Here is a 14396-nt window from a genome sequence, read left to right on the forward strand (position 1 = left end):
ACATGGCGCGGTAAGCAGCTCCCGTCTTCGCAGCACTCAGAGCGAGTGCGGCACCGCATCCACGCGCGATGAGCCGCAGGACAGCCCGACCGAGAGCAAAGCGCACGCATTTCATGGTCAAGGCAGCAGCGATGGCGATGGCAGTGGTGATGGTGTTGGAGGCGACGAGCCAGCGCCCGTGGTGCCCGTGCGTCGGCGAAGGCGGGAGACAACAGAACCGTCGTCATCGAGCAGAGGAAGCGGCGTACACCCCAGCACCAGCGCGCCCTCAGCAACCATAGCCAGGGCCATTGAAACCGAGTTTAACATTGACATTTGACCGCTGCTGCTGCTGCTGCTTGTCTTGTGCTTGTGTGTGTGTGTGTGTGTGTGTGTGTGTGTGTGTGTGTGTGTGTGTGTGTGTGTGTGTGTGTGAGTATGTGTGTGTGTGTGAGTATGTGTGTGTGTGTGAATATGTCTGTCTGCTCGCCTGTTCTTCATGTACGAGAAACGAACTTGGTTTCTCTTGCTGCCGTCATGCCTTGTTGCGATGTTGCACATTATCGGCCCTTCTTCAATTCCACCACGCACGTCACACGCGTGTTTTGTGTTTGTATCACCCATTGCTTGCGTGACGCCTCCGTTTTCTTTTCTCTTCTCCTGTCATCATTCCTTCACCGCTTCGCTTCTTGCCACCGCCTCCCTGATCACCATTGCTCATGGGGAAGCTTAATGTGCCTTTACTGGTAAAAGACACGCTTTCTGATTCACGCAAAGGCAGGCACGTAAATGTGTGTGTGTGTGTGTGTGTTTTCGGATGCATTATTGCGAAGGAGGAAGAGAAGCACAGAGGAGAAACAAACGTCGCCAATCAAAGCCAATAGCCGGTGTTGAAAGGTCAGTTCTTGTGAGAGTTGATGCGCCGAAGGACAGATGCGCGGAGGTCGCGGAGACGGGCCACTATTACCGCAGTGCGGCAGCGGTTGCGGCAGCGGTTGCGGCAGCGGTTGCGGCGATGCAGGACTTGCTGCATGAGCTTAGCAAACTCCGGGGACGGCTCATCACCTTCGCGACGGGCAGTGCGGGCGCGCTGCTTCAGGTCGACAAGCATGCGGAAGAGGCGGCGTTCATCACGGCGCAGCGCGAGCACGCCGTTGTAAGCGCGGGACACCTCCTCGCCGATGGCCGGGTTCGACTTCATCAAGGACAGAACACGGGACAGCATGACGCGTCGCGTTCGCGAACTGCTGACCAGGGCACGCATCCAGGCAACGTGCTGTTGGATGGCTACATGCTCGTCCTCGGATGGAATGCTGTCGCTCGGCACCTCCCGGGCACCAGCGTGCTGGTCTTGAAGCTTGCCGATCACAGTCTCGCCGTCCTTATCGCTGACATCGTTGCCATTGCTGGTCTGAGAATGCCCGTCACGGACAGTCGTCACAGCACCACCTTCAGCTGCCGTGGCCTGCTCTTCAAGACGCTTCTCCTCCACCTCATGCACCTCACCCTCTTCGTCGTTCTCCTCCTTCTCATGCTCCTCCTCGTCCTCCTCCTCCTCTCCGTGCCGGGCACCTGCATCTGCCGGTGCCGACTGGTCGACTTTCGCGCGCTTGGCATCAAGCTCGCCCTCGTTGCTGTCGGCATGCTGCACATGGCCTTGCTCGCTGCGGTCTCCAGCAACCTCAGCAACGTCGCCTGAGGCTGGTGCTGGGGTGACAGTGGCGTCCTCTTGGCGCGCCTCAACTGTCGTAGGCGGTGAAACATCGGCTGTTGTCACTGCAGAGCCACAGCCTTTCGTCATGCCATCGTCGCGCTGCGTGGTGTCGGTGTTGCCGCTGGCGTCATCGGAACCAAGGGACTGGCTCTCTTCGGGGTCCTGTTGGCCTTGCGTCTCTTCTTGCCCTTGCTCCGCTGGTCCAGTCTCACCATCAACCTCGGCACGTGCTTCCTTGTGGCTGCTATCATTGCTGCTGCTGCCGCCATTGCTGCTGTCCTCGTCGTGGTTGTCGTTGGTGGTGGCATCAGCCCCGACGTCTTCAGTGGTCGCATTCTTTGGCGTGGCTGTAGAGGGCGTTTGCGTGGCTGTAGAGGGCGTTGGCGTGACTGTAGAGGGCGTTGGCGTGGCTGTAGAGGGCGTTGGGGCGGGCTCCACTTGCTCGGGCACAGCGTCTTCCTTCTTTTCAACGTCCTGCTGCTCCTTGCACTGCTGGTCCTCGGAGTAGCCGTCCGTCTCAGTTTCCGTGCTTGCACCACCGTCTTCCTTGTCGGCGGGGCTTGCGGGTGCGGTGGTGTCACCATTGGCGTTGGCGCCAAGGTGATCGCTGCTGTCGTTGGCACTGTCCTGCGGCTTCCACGTCACTGCAGGAGTGGTTGCGGAAGGTGGTGTTGTTGGGCGGGCACCTGGGCCCTGCTCCGTGGCGTGCTCTTCCTCCGCGATTGGTTTGGCGCCAACGTTCTCAGTGCCTGCTTCCTTGGCCTGGTTTGGCGCGTTCTCTTCTTCCATGGCATGGGCAAGCTTGGGGGCGGCAGCCTCGATGTCCATGTTCTTGGCACTGTCCTCGGCGATGGCTGAGGGCAGATTTCCTTGCAGACGAGCGTTGGCTGCGGCCGGCGTCGACGAGATGCCTTGCATAGTCGTTGTTGGCTTGATGGACCGAGGTGGTAGTGGTGGTGGTGCTGCTGCTGCTCTTGCAGTCGACGATTTTGCAACACTTGTCCTCCTTCTCCTCGTGATTGCCTCAACCGCTGCTTGCTGCGCTTGCTGTGCTTGCTGTGCTTGCTGCGCTTGCTGTGCTTGCTGTGCTTGCGAACTTGGGATGGACAGTGCCGGCGTTGCTCTTGTTGGGGTGCCTGGTAAAGGGGGTGCCTGGGTAGAGTCACTGGAAGCGGCGGGAACTGAGCTGTAGAGCTTGCGGATGATGTGCTGGAAAATGGCACTGTACACGCCCATGCCGTTTCGTACGAGTGCTCAATGGCGGGCGGGGAAATGACCGGGCAACAGCAACAGAAGACGGAAAAAGAAGGGGGAAAAGAAGGAGCGAGAGAGACAGAGAGAAAGAAGTCGTGCTTAATGGCGGCGTGCGGCTTCTGCTGCTGGTTATTAGTGTTGTTGTTGCTGCTGCTGGCTGCGAAGCACACTTATTGTGTGAACGAGAGAACGGGCTCAAACAAAACAAGAAATGCGCGCGCGAATCAAGGTTGTGCTGCCTGTGCTTGTGCTCGTTTGCACAAACGTGTACATTCATGCTCAAACGAAGAACACAATGGACCAAGCAGACAACAAGGAGCCGCCATGGTGGTGCTTTGCGGGGGGGGGAAGCAGAAGGAAGGGTGTTCGACGAGGACTGCTGCTGCACTGGTGTGCGCTGCACAAACGTCAAGGATTGTGTGGTTTGTTGCAGTTTGGATTGTTCCCGCCCGCCACCAGGTGTGATTTGCAAAGGGGAGGTGCAATTTGAATGGCTTGGCAATTTGCAAAACTGCTCTGTAGAATTTTTGATAAAGTTTTGGAAGGATTATCGCGGCGACAACTGGCCACAACCAAAGAAAAAAAATACACAACACACAACACACCACCACCAAAAGCAACAAGAAGCAGACCAAGACGAAGACGAACATCCACACCCCCCCTCTCTCTCCTGCCCTGTCACACAGACAGCATATCCGAGCACACGATCTTGTGTGGTGACCGTCGCTTGGTGCATTGTGATCGCTGCGCCCGTCGCGTCGACCCTATTTGCTTACGTCTGAGACAGGTTTGTCCCGCTTTTGCCTTGCTTGAGAGAAAACGGCGATCCAGCCAACGTATCTGAGGTGTGTCGGTTGGTTGGTTTGCTGTTGTCACATCTGTCTGTGTGCCTCCAGAAATCGCAGTCAGTTTGGTGGTGGTGGTGGTGGTGGTCTGTTTGTTGCACTCATTGTTGTCGCTGTCGCTGGTGGTGACGTTGATGGGGGCTTGTGGCCTTGGAGCACTTGTGCTTGCCTTGCCGTGTGGGGGAGCGTGGCCGGCGGTGTGGCACTTGGCTGCAGTTCTGTCTGTGCTTGGTCGTTGTGGTGTGTTTTGTTGGCAGGGCCTACGTGAGATGCTCTCGTGCATGGGTTTTCACACTGCTGCTCGCTGGTGTGGCGTGCCATTTACAGAAGGACACACAAGGACACACCACTTAACAGCAACAGTCAGCCATGGGGAACTTGATGCAGGTGTGTGTGTGTGTATGTCTCTGTATTTTGTCTGTATGTCTCTGTAGTTTGGTGTGGATGTCTCTTTGTTTGTGTGTCTCTATGCCTGTGTGTGTGTGTGTGTGTTCTTGCGTGCTGTACCAAACTGTGTGTCCGTGGCGCTGCCGACGCTGATGTGGCGTGACCCATGCCATGACGATGCCATGACGATGATGGTGGCGGTGCAGGTGTTGAAGAAGGACGGCCGCCGTTGCGGCGAGGACATCTTCCTCGACTTTGAGAACGCACAGCCCACAGAGGAGGAAAGGCCCGTGTATGATCAAGTGAAGGTGGTCTTGGACCAGTCGGTCGGCATCCTCGAAGGTGTGTGCATGGTGAAACGTGGGCTGGGGGTAATTGTGTGTGTGTGTGTGTGTGTGAGAGAGAGAGAGAGAGAGAGAGAGAGAAGGAGGAGGAGTCTGTCTGTACGTGTGTGTATGTGTGTGTTTGTGAATTTTGTTTGCTATCGGTTGAGCTTCGTTCTTCCATCTATGCGTGGGTATCTGTGCACGCATTGGCCCCACAGCACGTATACGCACAAGCACATATGTGCTTGAGCGTCCCACTTCATACAACTCAACCCCTCTATACCCCTCCCTCCAATCCCCGCTGCCGTTATGCCCTCCTCTCCATCATCGCCTGTGCCTTGCGCAGACCTGGAAAGCTATGCTGGTGCAGATGAGGCAATTCGCAACGCCATTGCCAATCCAAACAGCGACGAGCACCAGCATATGGCGTGGGATGCCGTCTGCCCGCTGGTCAAGAAGCTCAAGGAGTTTTATGACTACTCGTCCGACCTTGGTGCGTGCGTTGTGTCTGTGCGTTTGGGGGGGGGGAAGGGCAGAGGGAATGATGTGAGTGTTGTTTGTTTGATGATAGTGCTGTTGTTGTTGTTGTTGTTGTTGTTGTCGTTGTTTTTGTTGTTGTTGTTGTTGTTGTTGTTGTTGTTGTTCTCGCTGCTCTTGTTATTCCTGCTGCTCTTGTTGTTCTTGTTTGCTGAATCCCGCGTGACACGCCAACGCATCTTATGCACGTGCCTTCACCACCATCGCCATTGTCGTCCATTCATCATCATCAACTCACGTTGACACATGTGTTGCGTGGTGGCTTTGGACAACAGAGGAGGTTCTCCCGCTCTTGCTGCAGGCGCTGTGTGCAGAGGACCCTGTCGCTTCACTCGAGCGCAAGCAGGTATGTGTGTGTATGTGTGCAGTGTGTATATTTGTGACGCTGCCATGCTTGATGTGCCTATTGTCGCATCTGCAACAGCAACCGCTCATCTCTCGCTCACTGACACACACACACGACCAAACAGGCGCTGGCGAAACAGTTTGCGGAGATTCTTCACTTTGTGCTGAAGTTTGATGACCTGAAGATGTCAAACCCATCGATCCAAAACGACTTCAGCTACTACCGGCGCACGCTCAGCCGCATGAAGATGAACAACGCTGGTGGCGAGGATCAGGCTGTGGTCACAAACGAGGAGGCAAACCGCATGTCTCTCTTCTACGCCTACCCGACCCCCATCCTCAAAACCATCAGCGACGCAACAACCAAATTCGTTGCAGAGGTGCGTGTGTGTGTCGGTTTGTCTGTATGTGCCGTGTGTGACAGTGTGTATGGTGTCCGTTTTTTGTGTGCGTGTGTGTGCATGTGTGTCTGTGTGTTTGCGTGTCTGTGTGTCTGTGTCTGTGTCTGCTTTCTTCTTTGCTTTCTCTTCCCTGGTGGTCCTTTAACCCTCTTGCTGGTCACCGTCACACTGCTTGTTTGTATCTTCCGCTGTGCACACACATACAAACACACAAACGCACGCATACCCACATACGTACTGCTCACCTCCTGTTCACCTGCGCGCTGTGCAGAACAAAGACATCCCCATTGACAACACAACCGACTGTCTGAGCACCATGGCAGCCGTGTGCCGAACCATGATTGAGCAGGTGAGGTTTTCGTGCACTTGTGCACGGGATGTGACTTCCTTGATGCATATCGTTCACGCTTAGCAACGCTTTGACTCCCAACAAACATACCGATGCGCGCTAGTATTCACACACACACACTATCTCTCTCTATCTATCTATCAATCAATCAATCAATCTATCTATCTATCTATCTATCTGTCTGTCTGTCTGTCTGTCTATCTATCTATCTATCTATCTATCACATGCACACTCACACACACTCACACTCACACACACACACACACTCACACACACACACACACACACACACACACACACACACACACACACACACACACACACACACACACACACACACCACGTGCCCGCCCCAGCCCGAGCTGTCTGCGCGGTTTCACAACCCGGAGACGATTCTGTTCTGCCAGCGGGTGATGGTTGGCGTGATCATCCTGTACGACCACGTTCACCTCATTGGCGCATTCTCAAAGAAGAACAACTCCATCGATGTGCGTAGCTGTCATCAGCACGGGGCCCCTTGCTCTGCTGCTGTTATCGTCGTCGACGTTATTATTGCCTCATTCTCTACGATAGTCATGGCCTTGTCCCGTGCCACATGCACTCACACGCAACCAACCCAACCCACCAACAACACTTTTCGTCTCCTCACTCACACACACACACCACCACCCCCACGTCACCCCGCTTCAACGCTCAGATCCGAGCGTCGATCAAGGTGCTCAAGCTGCACGACAACCCACATCTTGAGGGATTGCTTAACGCACTCCGGTACACGACAAAGCACCTCAACGATGAGAGCACGCCCAAAGAGGTCAAGAAGATGCTTGCCGCCTAACTACGCAGACTACCTCCCCACCATTGTCGTTGTCGTCGTTCAGTGTTGACGTGTCCCATTGTGCACACAGTGTGCGTGATAGAGGCCCCTTTTTTGTTTTCAGTTGGCTTGTCAGGCGCATACGCAGACTTCTCTCTGTGTGTCTGTTTGTGCGTGCGCTTTGTGATGTTCTCCTTGTCATTCTTGCTGTTGCTCGTTACACCTCTCAACCACCCCTTTTCGCCTTTCTTTCTTTCTTTCTTTCTTTCTTTTTTGTGTGCTCCTCTGTTGCGTGCACGTTTTGGCTTTGGGCTTTTCCCATGCAACCCAGTGTTGTGTGTCTGTGTGACTGTCTGTGAGCAAACCAACTTGTGCATGTTGTGAAAGTGACGCGTGTGTATTGTGTTGCCCAATCAACAGAGTTGCTTGTTGCCTTCCTTTCCTTCCCTCCTTTTTGTTGTTCGTTGTGTTGACCCGCGTTTGCAGTCGTACTGTCCACCAATACATGTATCACATCACATCTCACATCGCCATCGTTGTTGGTGTCAGCTCAGCGCCAGAGTGCACCATGTCAAGGCTCATGTCACACATCACATCATCCAAGTCAGCTCGCTCGCTGTGTTGGCAAGCAAGTCAGTGGCAGCAGTTGTGCTGGAACACTTTCATTACAATGACATCGAATCATGCATAATAATTTATTCTCCTCTTCCTCCAAACAAACAAACAATCCACCTTCCTCATTTTTTTTGTTTGGCCTCGACACACGACACCCCACTTTTCCAACCCACCAAAGAAGTCGAGCTGTCTTGACTGCGCTCTCCTGGTCTCCATTGTCAACCACATCCACGCACGTCACTTGGTGCCACACTTCCGCCTCCCCTTTTTTTGTCTTTTGTTTGGTTGTGTTTGGTTTTGTTTGCTTGTGTCTCTGCCATCCCCCCCCCCCCTTTGACTGCTCCCATTACCCTCCCGGCCTACATCAGGAAGCGCTGCTCTTCGCCAGCACGACCTTGTTGACTGTCATCCCTTTGATCCTTCGCTCCCCATCCTCAGCATCATGTCTGATCAGCACCGACACCAAGCGCAGCTAGAGGGTGCCGAGACCCCACACCCCTCGGGATCCCCGTCTGGCGACGATGTCACCTCCCAACTCATGGAAAAGCTCTCGGATGCCTCCATTGTCGACCACGAAATCCGACACGAGGACAAGCGCTTCACCGTCTACAAGCTCGAGCTGGTCGCTGGCAGCCAGCGCATGACCGTCTACCACAGGTTTGTACTGACATGCTTCCCATGCACACGCGAGACCACAGCAACACCTCTCACGCCAGTGCGTCACACGAGCCCGCATGACGATGATGGGGATGATGAGGAGGAGGATGTCAACGCCCACGCTTCCTTTCTTGTTTGCTTTCCGTTTTTCGTTTCCTCGGATGTGCTTGCTTGACCTCAACCCACCCTTCTGAGGCTTGGTTCCACGCATGCTAACGGCCGAATATGGATTGTCCCATGCACCTCGCTCTTTGTCTGTCTTCGCGCCAACCAGGTACAGCGAGTTCCGTGAACTCTATGAGATGCTTCGTGACAAGTATCCCAAGGAGAAGTTCAAGTTCCCGAGCAAGCGCATCTTCGGCAAGTTTGATCAGGACTTCATCCAGGTTGGTGGTAGTTGTGTGGTGTGTGTGTGGTGTGTGTGTGTATGTGTGCGTGCGTGCGTGTGTGTGTGTGTGTGTGTGTGTTACGTTTGTTTGTTTGTGCGTGTGTACTTTGTGTATGTGTGTGTGTGTGTTTGATTGTGTTTGCTGGATCCATCTGCTTACAGCACACACACTCTCTCTCTATCTCTCTATCTCTCTGCTCACTCAACGTTACGCATCACCACCACCTCCTACATAGACCCGTAAGCAAGGGCTGCAAGAGTTTGTTCAGAAGATCATCAGCATCCCATCCATTGCTTTTGATCCCGTCGTGCAGAAATTCCTCACAGACACCCCACGACATGTACGACTGTTCCCTCTGTCTGTCAGTCTGTGTGCAACTGCCCTGCAAGTGATGTCGCCCCCTTCCCTCCATCTCCCCTTCTCAAATACCCGCCAGTGTGCGTGTACGATGACCCACGTGCTCCTCCTCCCCTCCCGTCACACATTTGTCACACATTATGCATGGCCTCATCACACCACCACACCACCACACCATCACACCACCACACCACCACACCACCACACCTCGACAACACACCACACGCCGGTGGTGTTGTACAACAGGGCCGCCAGCCGCAGCGGCACACGAGCATCAGCTCCCACAAGGCGCGGCCTGCTGGCTCGCTGGCGGAGGGGCATGATGCAGAGGGCACCGGGGTGAACGGTGACGACGATGACGACGATGATGATGACGATGGCAGGGAGGTCTACGACCCCAACTTTGATCTCAGCGATAGGCGAAACCACAAGGTATGACCAGCAGCATGATGGCACTGCCTTGCTTGTGCTGTGCGCTGCGCTGTGCTGTGTTGTGTGTGCGTGTCAAGTTTGGAAACACGCTTGATGCTTGCTCCAAACTCTCGGTATCGAACGCTCACCATCACAACTCCCTGTCTCTTCTGCTCTTCGCATACAGGCGACGGTGGACGACTTTGAGATGCTGAAGGTTGTTGGGCACGGCAGCTTTGGCAAGGTGCTGCTGTCACGCCACAAGGCGACGCGTCGCCTGTACGCCGTCAAGGTCCTTAACAAGGACATCATCCTCAAACACGTACGCGCATGTGTGTGTGGGTGTGCATGGGTGTGTGCGTGCGTTTGCTTGTTTGTGTCCCTGTGTGTGGGTATGTCAGGAGTTCGTTCTTGATATGCCCCTGCTTCTGGTTCTCATTCGTACATTCATTCCCCATCTCTGTTTCCTCTTCCTGCACACACACACGCACGCATGGATACGCATTCTCTGCAGAACGAGTCCAAGCACGTGATGAGCGAGCGCAACGTGTTGCTTGGCAACGTGAAGCATCCCTTCCTTGTTGGTCTGCACTTCAGCTTCCAGACCAAGAAGAAGCTCTACTTTGTCCTCGATTACGTCAACGGAGGTGTGTGCGTGTGTGTGCCTGTGTGTGTGTGTGTGTGCCTGTGAGTGAGTGTGTGTGTGTGCGTGTGCGTGTGCGTGTGTGTGTGTGTGCGTGTGTGTGTGTGTGTGTGGGCAATGCTGTTGCTCTGCCAACAAAACGACTTCCATCTCACATCCCCTCTTTCTCGCCCCCAAACACACATACACACACAGGCGAGCTGTTCTTCCATCTGCAGCGCGAGAAGCGGTTTGCGCCGCTGCGCGCTCAGTTCTACGCCGCCGAAATCACGTCGGCCCTCGGCTTCCTCCACGACATCAACATCATCTACAGGTCCGTCCCACATGTGTACGTGTGTGGTCTGTCTGTATGTCTGTGTGTGTCTGTTCGTGTGTCTGTCTGTTAGTGTCTATGTGGTATCTTCATGTATGTGGCAGTTGGCTGAAATCATGCACACGCTCACCATTGTTCTCCACACCTCGTTAACTTTCTCTCCCTGTGCACATCATGCAATGAATCCATGAACGAATGACATGGCTCGCCAGAGACCTCAAGCCCGAGAATGTGCTGTTTGATGCGGAGGGACACGTCAAGCTCACGGACTTTGGGCTGTGCAAGGAAAACATCCCACCGGGCGAGAAGACACGCACATTCTGCGGAACACCAGAGGTTTGTCTGTGCGTCTGTGTGTCTGTGTGTCTGTGTGTCTTGTGTCTGTGCGTATCTATTTGTCCGTCTGCCTTGCCTGGTCTCGCCTGGTTGCATGCAAGCATTGTGCCTTCAGCCTCGCCACTCCTTTTTGTGTTGACTCACACGACACCGTGCATGTATCGAGCCCTATTCTCAAACAACACACACACACACACAAATACTCGGCAATGGTGTGCAGTACCTTGCCCCAGAAGTGCTTCGTAAGCAGCCGTACGGGCGCGCCGTCGACTGGTGGTGTCTCGGCTGCGTCACGTACGAGATGATGTGTGGCTTGGTGAGTTGGACCTGACTGCTGCACACGTGCCTTCCGCTGCGTGTCCCACTGGCATTTGACGCCGTTGCTCTTTGGTGCTCTCTGCGTTTGTGTCGCTGTCAACGCCCCGTTGTGACAGACACATCTCTCCCTCACACAATACTTTAACCGCGTGGCTCACGGACTGACACACGCACGCACGCGCGCAGCCGCCGTTCTACAACCGCAACATCGATGAGATGTACAACAGGATTCTTCACGATCAGCTGCGCTTCCCCGAATATGTCCCACCTATTGCTCGCCAATGGCTCCAGGTAATGCATGCATGGCTCTGTGTGTGTGTGTGTGTGTGTGTGTGTGTGTGTGTGTGTGTGTGTGTGTGTGCTGGGCGGCATTCTTCTTGCGTGGCCCCCGGATTGTTATTATAACTGCAAGCACCCCTCCTCCTCCTCCTCCTCCTCCTCCTCCTCCTCCTCCTCCTCCTCCTCCTCCTCCTCCTCCTCCTCCTCCTCCTCCACTCCGCACATGCTCCTCCCAACGTGATTTGCGTGACCGCGTGCAGGCGCTGCTGGTGCGCGAGCCCGACCGCCGACTCGGCAGCACAATCAACGACCACACAGAAGTGAAGCGCCACAGATTCTTCAGAAACATCGACTTTGAGCTGCTCGAGGAACGCAAGGTGAAATACACACACACACATTTTTATGCAACGCATCACACCACGAAAGTGCTCAACGCTTCTGCTGCTGGCTTTTGGCTGTCCATTGCCTATGCTCCCCGCGGCGACCACGACACACTACAACCCTCCCGAAACCATGACAACCTCGCGATTGCAACACTCACAACCCCTCGCACACACAAAACACATACATACACACACAATACACACGTACACGCACGCGCACACACGCGCACACACAACCAACACGCGCGCGCGCACACTCGCGCATACACGCATACATGCACATACTCCACCACCGGCAGATACCGCCACCATGGAAGCCGTTCGTTGCGGATGAGCTTGATTTGCGCAACATCCACACAGACTTCACGGCCGAGCCCATCCCAGCCTCGGTCGTCCAGAACTCGGTCCGTCCATTGCTCTCAGCGCTTGTTGCGCGCGTGTGTGTGTGTCTGAGTGTGTGTGTGTGTGTGTGTGTGTGTGTGTGTGTGTGTGTGTGTGTGTGTGTCTGTCTGTCTGTCTGTGTGTGTGTGTGTGTGTGTGTGTGTGTGTGTGTGTGTGTGTGTGTGCGTGTGTGTGATGTGGCATGCTTTGCCAGTTTCCAACCCAAGTTGGCCTGTCCATCCACCACTCCCCCCCCCTTCCACCCCGTACTCATGCGTGCCGATGGCTGCTGCGTACATGTCGCAATTCCGGTGCAGGTTGAAGTGCTGAGCGTCAAGGTTGACAACGCCTTCGATGGCTTCTCCTACCAGGGCAGTGCGCCAATGACTTTCTCGTCGAAATGAAATGACACGCCCTTTGCCGCTCGCACGTATTGGTTGCTTCACCCGCCTGCTTTGCTGCCAACAGCGCACGCACCCCTCACGTGCACGCACGCTGATGGTTGTGTGTGTGTGTGTGTGCGTTTGTGTTGCTGCTTGTTTGGCTTAATGACTGCGCCTTTTATGCGTCTGGCGCGTGCACGTGTGTGTGTGTGTGTGTGTGTGTGTGTGTGTGTGTGTGTGTGTGTCTGCACATGTGTGTTGGGCTTTACGAATGCTTGTTTTTCTGGAGCGGATGACCGGGTGAAGGTGTGCTTGCTTTGTTGGCGTGGGCGAGAGAAGTGACAGGCAATGACCGCTTTTGGTGAACGAGCATTGCCTCGAGCTTTCCCTGTCCGTTCCTCCTGGCCCCAATCACGCAAACGTATCTTAACCTTCCGTTGCATGTGTGATTGATTGATTGTTGGGACCCACGTCATCTTATTCAAAGTTTACCTTCAATCAAATCTATTCGATCCACCCGCGATAGCCAGTGTGCAATAGCAATATGGTGATGATGTGGTCGCATATGGATGAATCGCATCCCATATCTTCGCCCCCGCGCGCTCGAACGCGGACACGCAACAACACCACACAACGACATATCACACACATACACACAAGCAACGCACACGTGCGCGCGCGCGCGCGCACACACACACACACGCACGCACGCAAAGCCATACAACACGGGCCATCCAATCAAGCCTCCTGCGTGGTTGCCTAGAAGAATGCCGATGACTGCACCTGTGCTGGTGGTGCGCGCTTCTTTACCGGCAGCACAGGCCGCTTCAATGCCCCCACCATACGCGACACAAGCGAGCCCTTGTTCTTCTTCGTGTTGGGGTGGCCTGCCCCAGCTGACGTGTGTGATGGCGGCGGCGTGTGGTGCGGGGAGCGATGCGGGTGTGGTGGTGCGCCCATCCCAAACGACATGTGCGGAACCGCTGGTCGCCGCTGCATGGGCAGCGCGTGCATCGGTGTTGGTGGGTATTGGTTGCGCTGGTTCGCAGCCATCGACGCAGACATGCGCGCCTGGTGAGGGAAGCCGTGCATGGGCGGTGGGGCGTGGTGGTGGTGGCCGTATGGGTGGTGCGGGTGCGGGTACATGGGCCGGTGTGCTGCCATGAACGGGTGGTGGATGGCTGGCCCGTGGTGGACAGGGGCGGCGGCGTTGCGCTGGGCAATGGCCTGTTGCAGCTGCATCTGCAGCGACGTCGGCACCTCCTGCACAAAGATGGACACCTTCAGCAGCTGTGCGGGCGTGTGTGTGTGTGTGTGTGTGTGTGTGTGTGTGTGTGTGTGTGTGTGTGTGTGTGTGTGTGTGTGTGTGTGTGTGTGTGTGTGTGTGTGTGTGTGTGTGTGTGTGTGTGTGTGTGCGTGTGTGTGATGTGGCATGCTTTGCCAGTTTCCAACCCAAGTTGGCCTGTCCATCCACCACTCCCCCCCCCTTCCACCCCGTACTCATGCGTGCCGATGGCTGCTGCGTACATGTCGCAATTCCGGTGCAGGTTGAAGTGCTGAGCGTCAAGGTTGACAACCCCTTCGATGGCTTCTCCTACCAGGGCAGTGCGCCAATGACTTTCTCGTCGAAATGAAATGACACGCCCTTTGCCGCTCGCACGTATTGGTTGCTTCCCCCGCCTGCTTTGCTGCCAACAGCGCACGCACCCCTCACGTGCACGCACGCTGATGGGTGTGTGTGTGTGTGTGTGCGTTTGTGTTGCTGCTTGTTTGGCTTAAAGACCGCCCCTTTTTATGCGTCTGGCGCGCGCACATGTGTGTGTGTGTGTGTGTGTGTGTGTGTGTGTGTGTGTGTGTATCCGCACATGTGTGGTGGTCTTTTCAAATGCGTGTTTTTTCTGGAGCGAGAAGACCGGGAGGAAGTGTTGTGTTCTTTTGTTTGGCGTGGGCCAGAGAAGATAGAGGCAAATGACCCTCTTT

At 55.1% G+C, this 14396-nt stretch overlaps 5 protein-coding genes across 6 annotated transcripts in view; 3 read left to right on the plus strand and 2 right to left on the minus strand.

Moving 5' to 3' along the window:
* Window positions 1-374, plus strand: part of PTSG_04599 (uncharacterized protein) — a 7962-nt gene extending 7588 nt beyond the window's left edge. Inside the window, exon 21 of the mRNA XM_004994636.1 lies at window positions 1-374. This exon is cut by the window's left edge and continues 335 nt beyond it. Within this exon, the coding sequence (XP_004994693.1) occupies window positions 1-319 (319 nt within the window). The 3' untranslated portion in view covers window positions 320-374.
* A 503-nt stretch (window positions 375-877) lies between these two features.
* On the minus strand, window positions 878-3368 carry PTSG_04600 (uncharacterized protein; the record flags this gene model as incomplete). The annotated part of the gene is made up of 1 exon (XM_004994637.1): window positions 878-3368. Exon 1 carries the CDS (start codon window positions 2927-2929, stop codon window positions 878-880), a length of 2052 nt encoding a protein of 683 aa, XP_004994694.1. The 5' UTR covers window positions 2930-3368.
* A 168-nt stretch (window positions 3369-3536) lies between these two features.
* Window positions 3537-7555, plus strand: PTSG_04601. 2 transcript variants are annotated; one of them, XM_004994638.1, is made up of 9 exons: window positions 3537-3792; window positions 4120-4179; window positions 4386-4521; window positions 4852-4998; window positions 5318-5388; window positions 5513-5767; window positions 6060-6137; window positions 6494-6625; window positions 6835-7555. In XM_004994638.1, the coding sequence occupies exons 2-9, from the start codon at window positions 4162-4164 to the stop codon at window positions 6970-6972; spliced, it is 975 nt and encodes a 324-aa protein (XP_004994695.1). In that variant the 5' UTR covers window positions 3537-3792; window positions 4120-4161; the 3' UTR covers window positions 6973-7555. The 2 variants fall into 2 exon arrangements, with proteins under 2 accessions (XP_004994695.1, XP_012493085.1); XM_012637631.1 differs by having other exon boundaries at window positions 3537-3734.
* A 150-nt stretch (window positions 7556-7705) lies between these two features.
* Window positions 7706-12937, plus strand: PTSG_04602 (AGC/SGK protein kinase). Its single transcript, XM_004994639.1, has 13 exons — window positions 7706-8223; window positions 8498-8609; window positions 8848-8952; window positions 9216-9401; window positions 9568-9702; window positions 9895-10027; window positions 10219-10336; window positions 10549-10672; window positions 10893-10988; window positions 11177-11281; window positions 11530-11646; window positions 11952-12056; window positions 12351-12937. The coding sequence occupies exons 1-13, from the start codon at window positions 8009-8011 to the stop codon at window positions 12435-12437; spliced, it is 1638 nt and encodes a 545-aa protein (XP_004994696.1). The 5' UTR covers window positions 7706-8008; the 3' UTR covers window positions 12438-12937.
* PTSG_12192 (uncharacterized protein) overlaps window positions 12876-14396 on the minus strand; it is a 6656-nt gene continuing 5135 nt past the window's right edge. Inside the window, exon 10 of the mRNA XM_004994640.1 lies at window positions 12876-13706. Coding sequence (XP_004994697.1) covers window positions 13176-13706 — 531 coding nt within the window. The 3' untranslated portion in view covers window positions 12876-13175. The remainder of the gene's footprint in view (window positions 13707-14396) is intronic.

Source organism: Salpingoeca rosetta (assembly GCF_000188695.1).
Source record: "Salpingoeca rosetta unplaced genomic scaffold supercont1.10, whole genome shotgun sequence".
Lineage (NCBI taxonomy): Eukaryota > Choanoflagellata > Craspedida > Salpingoecidae > Salpingoeca > Salpingoeca rosetta.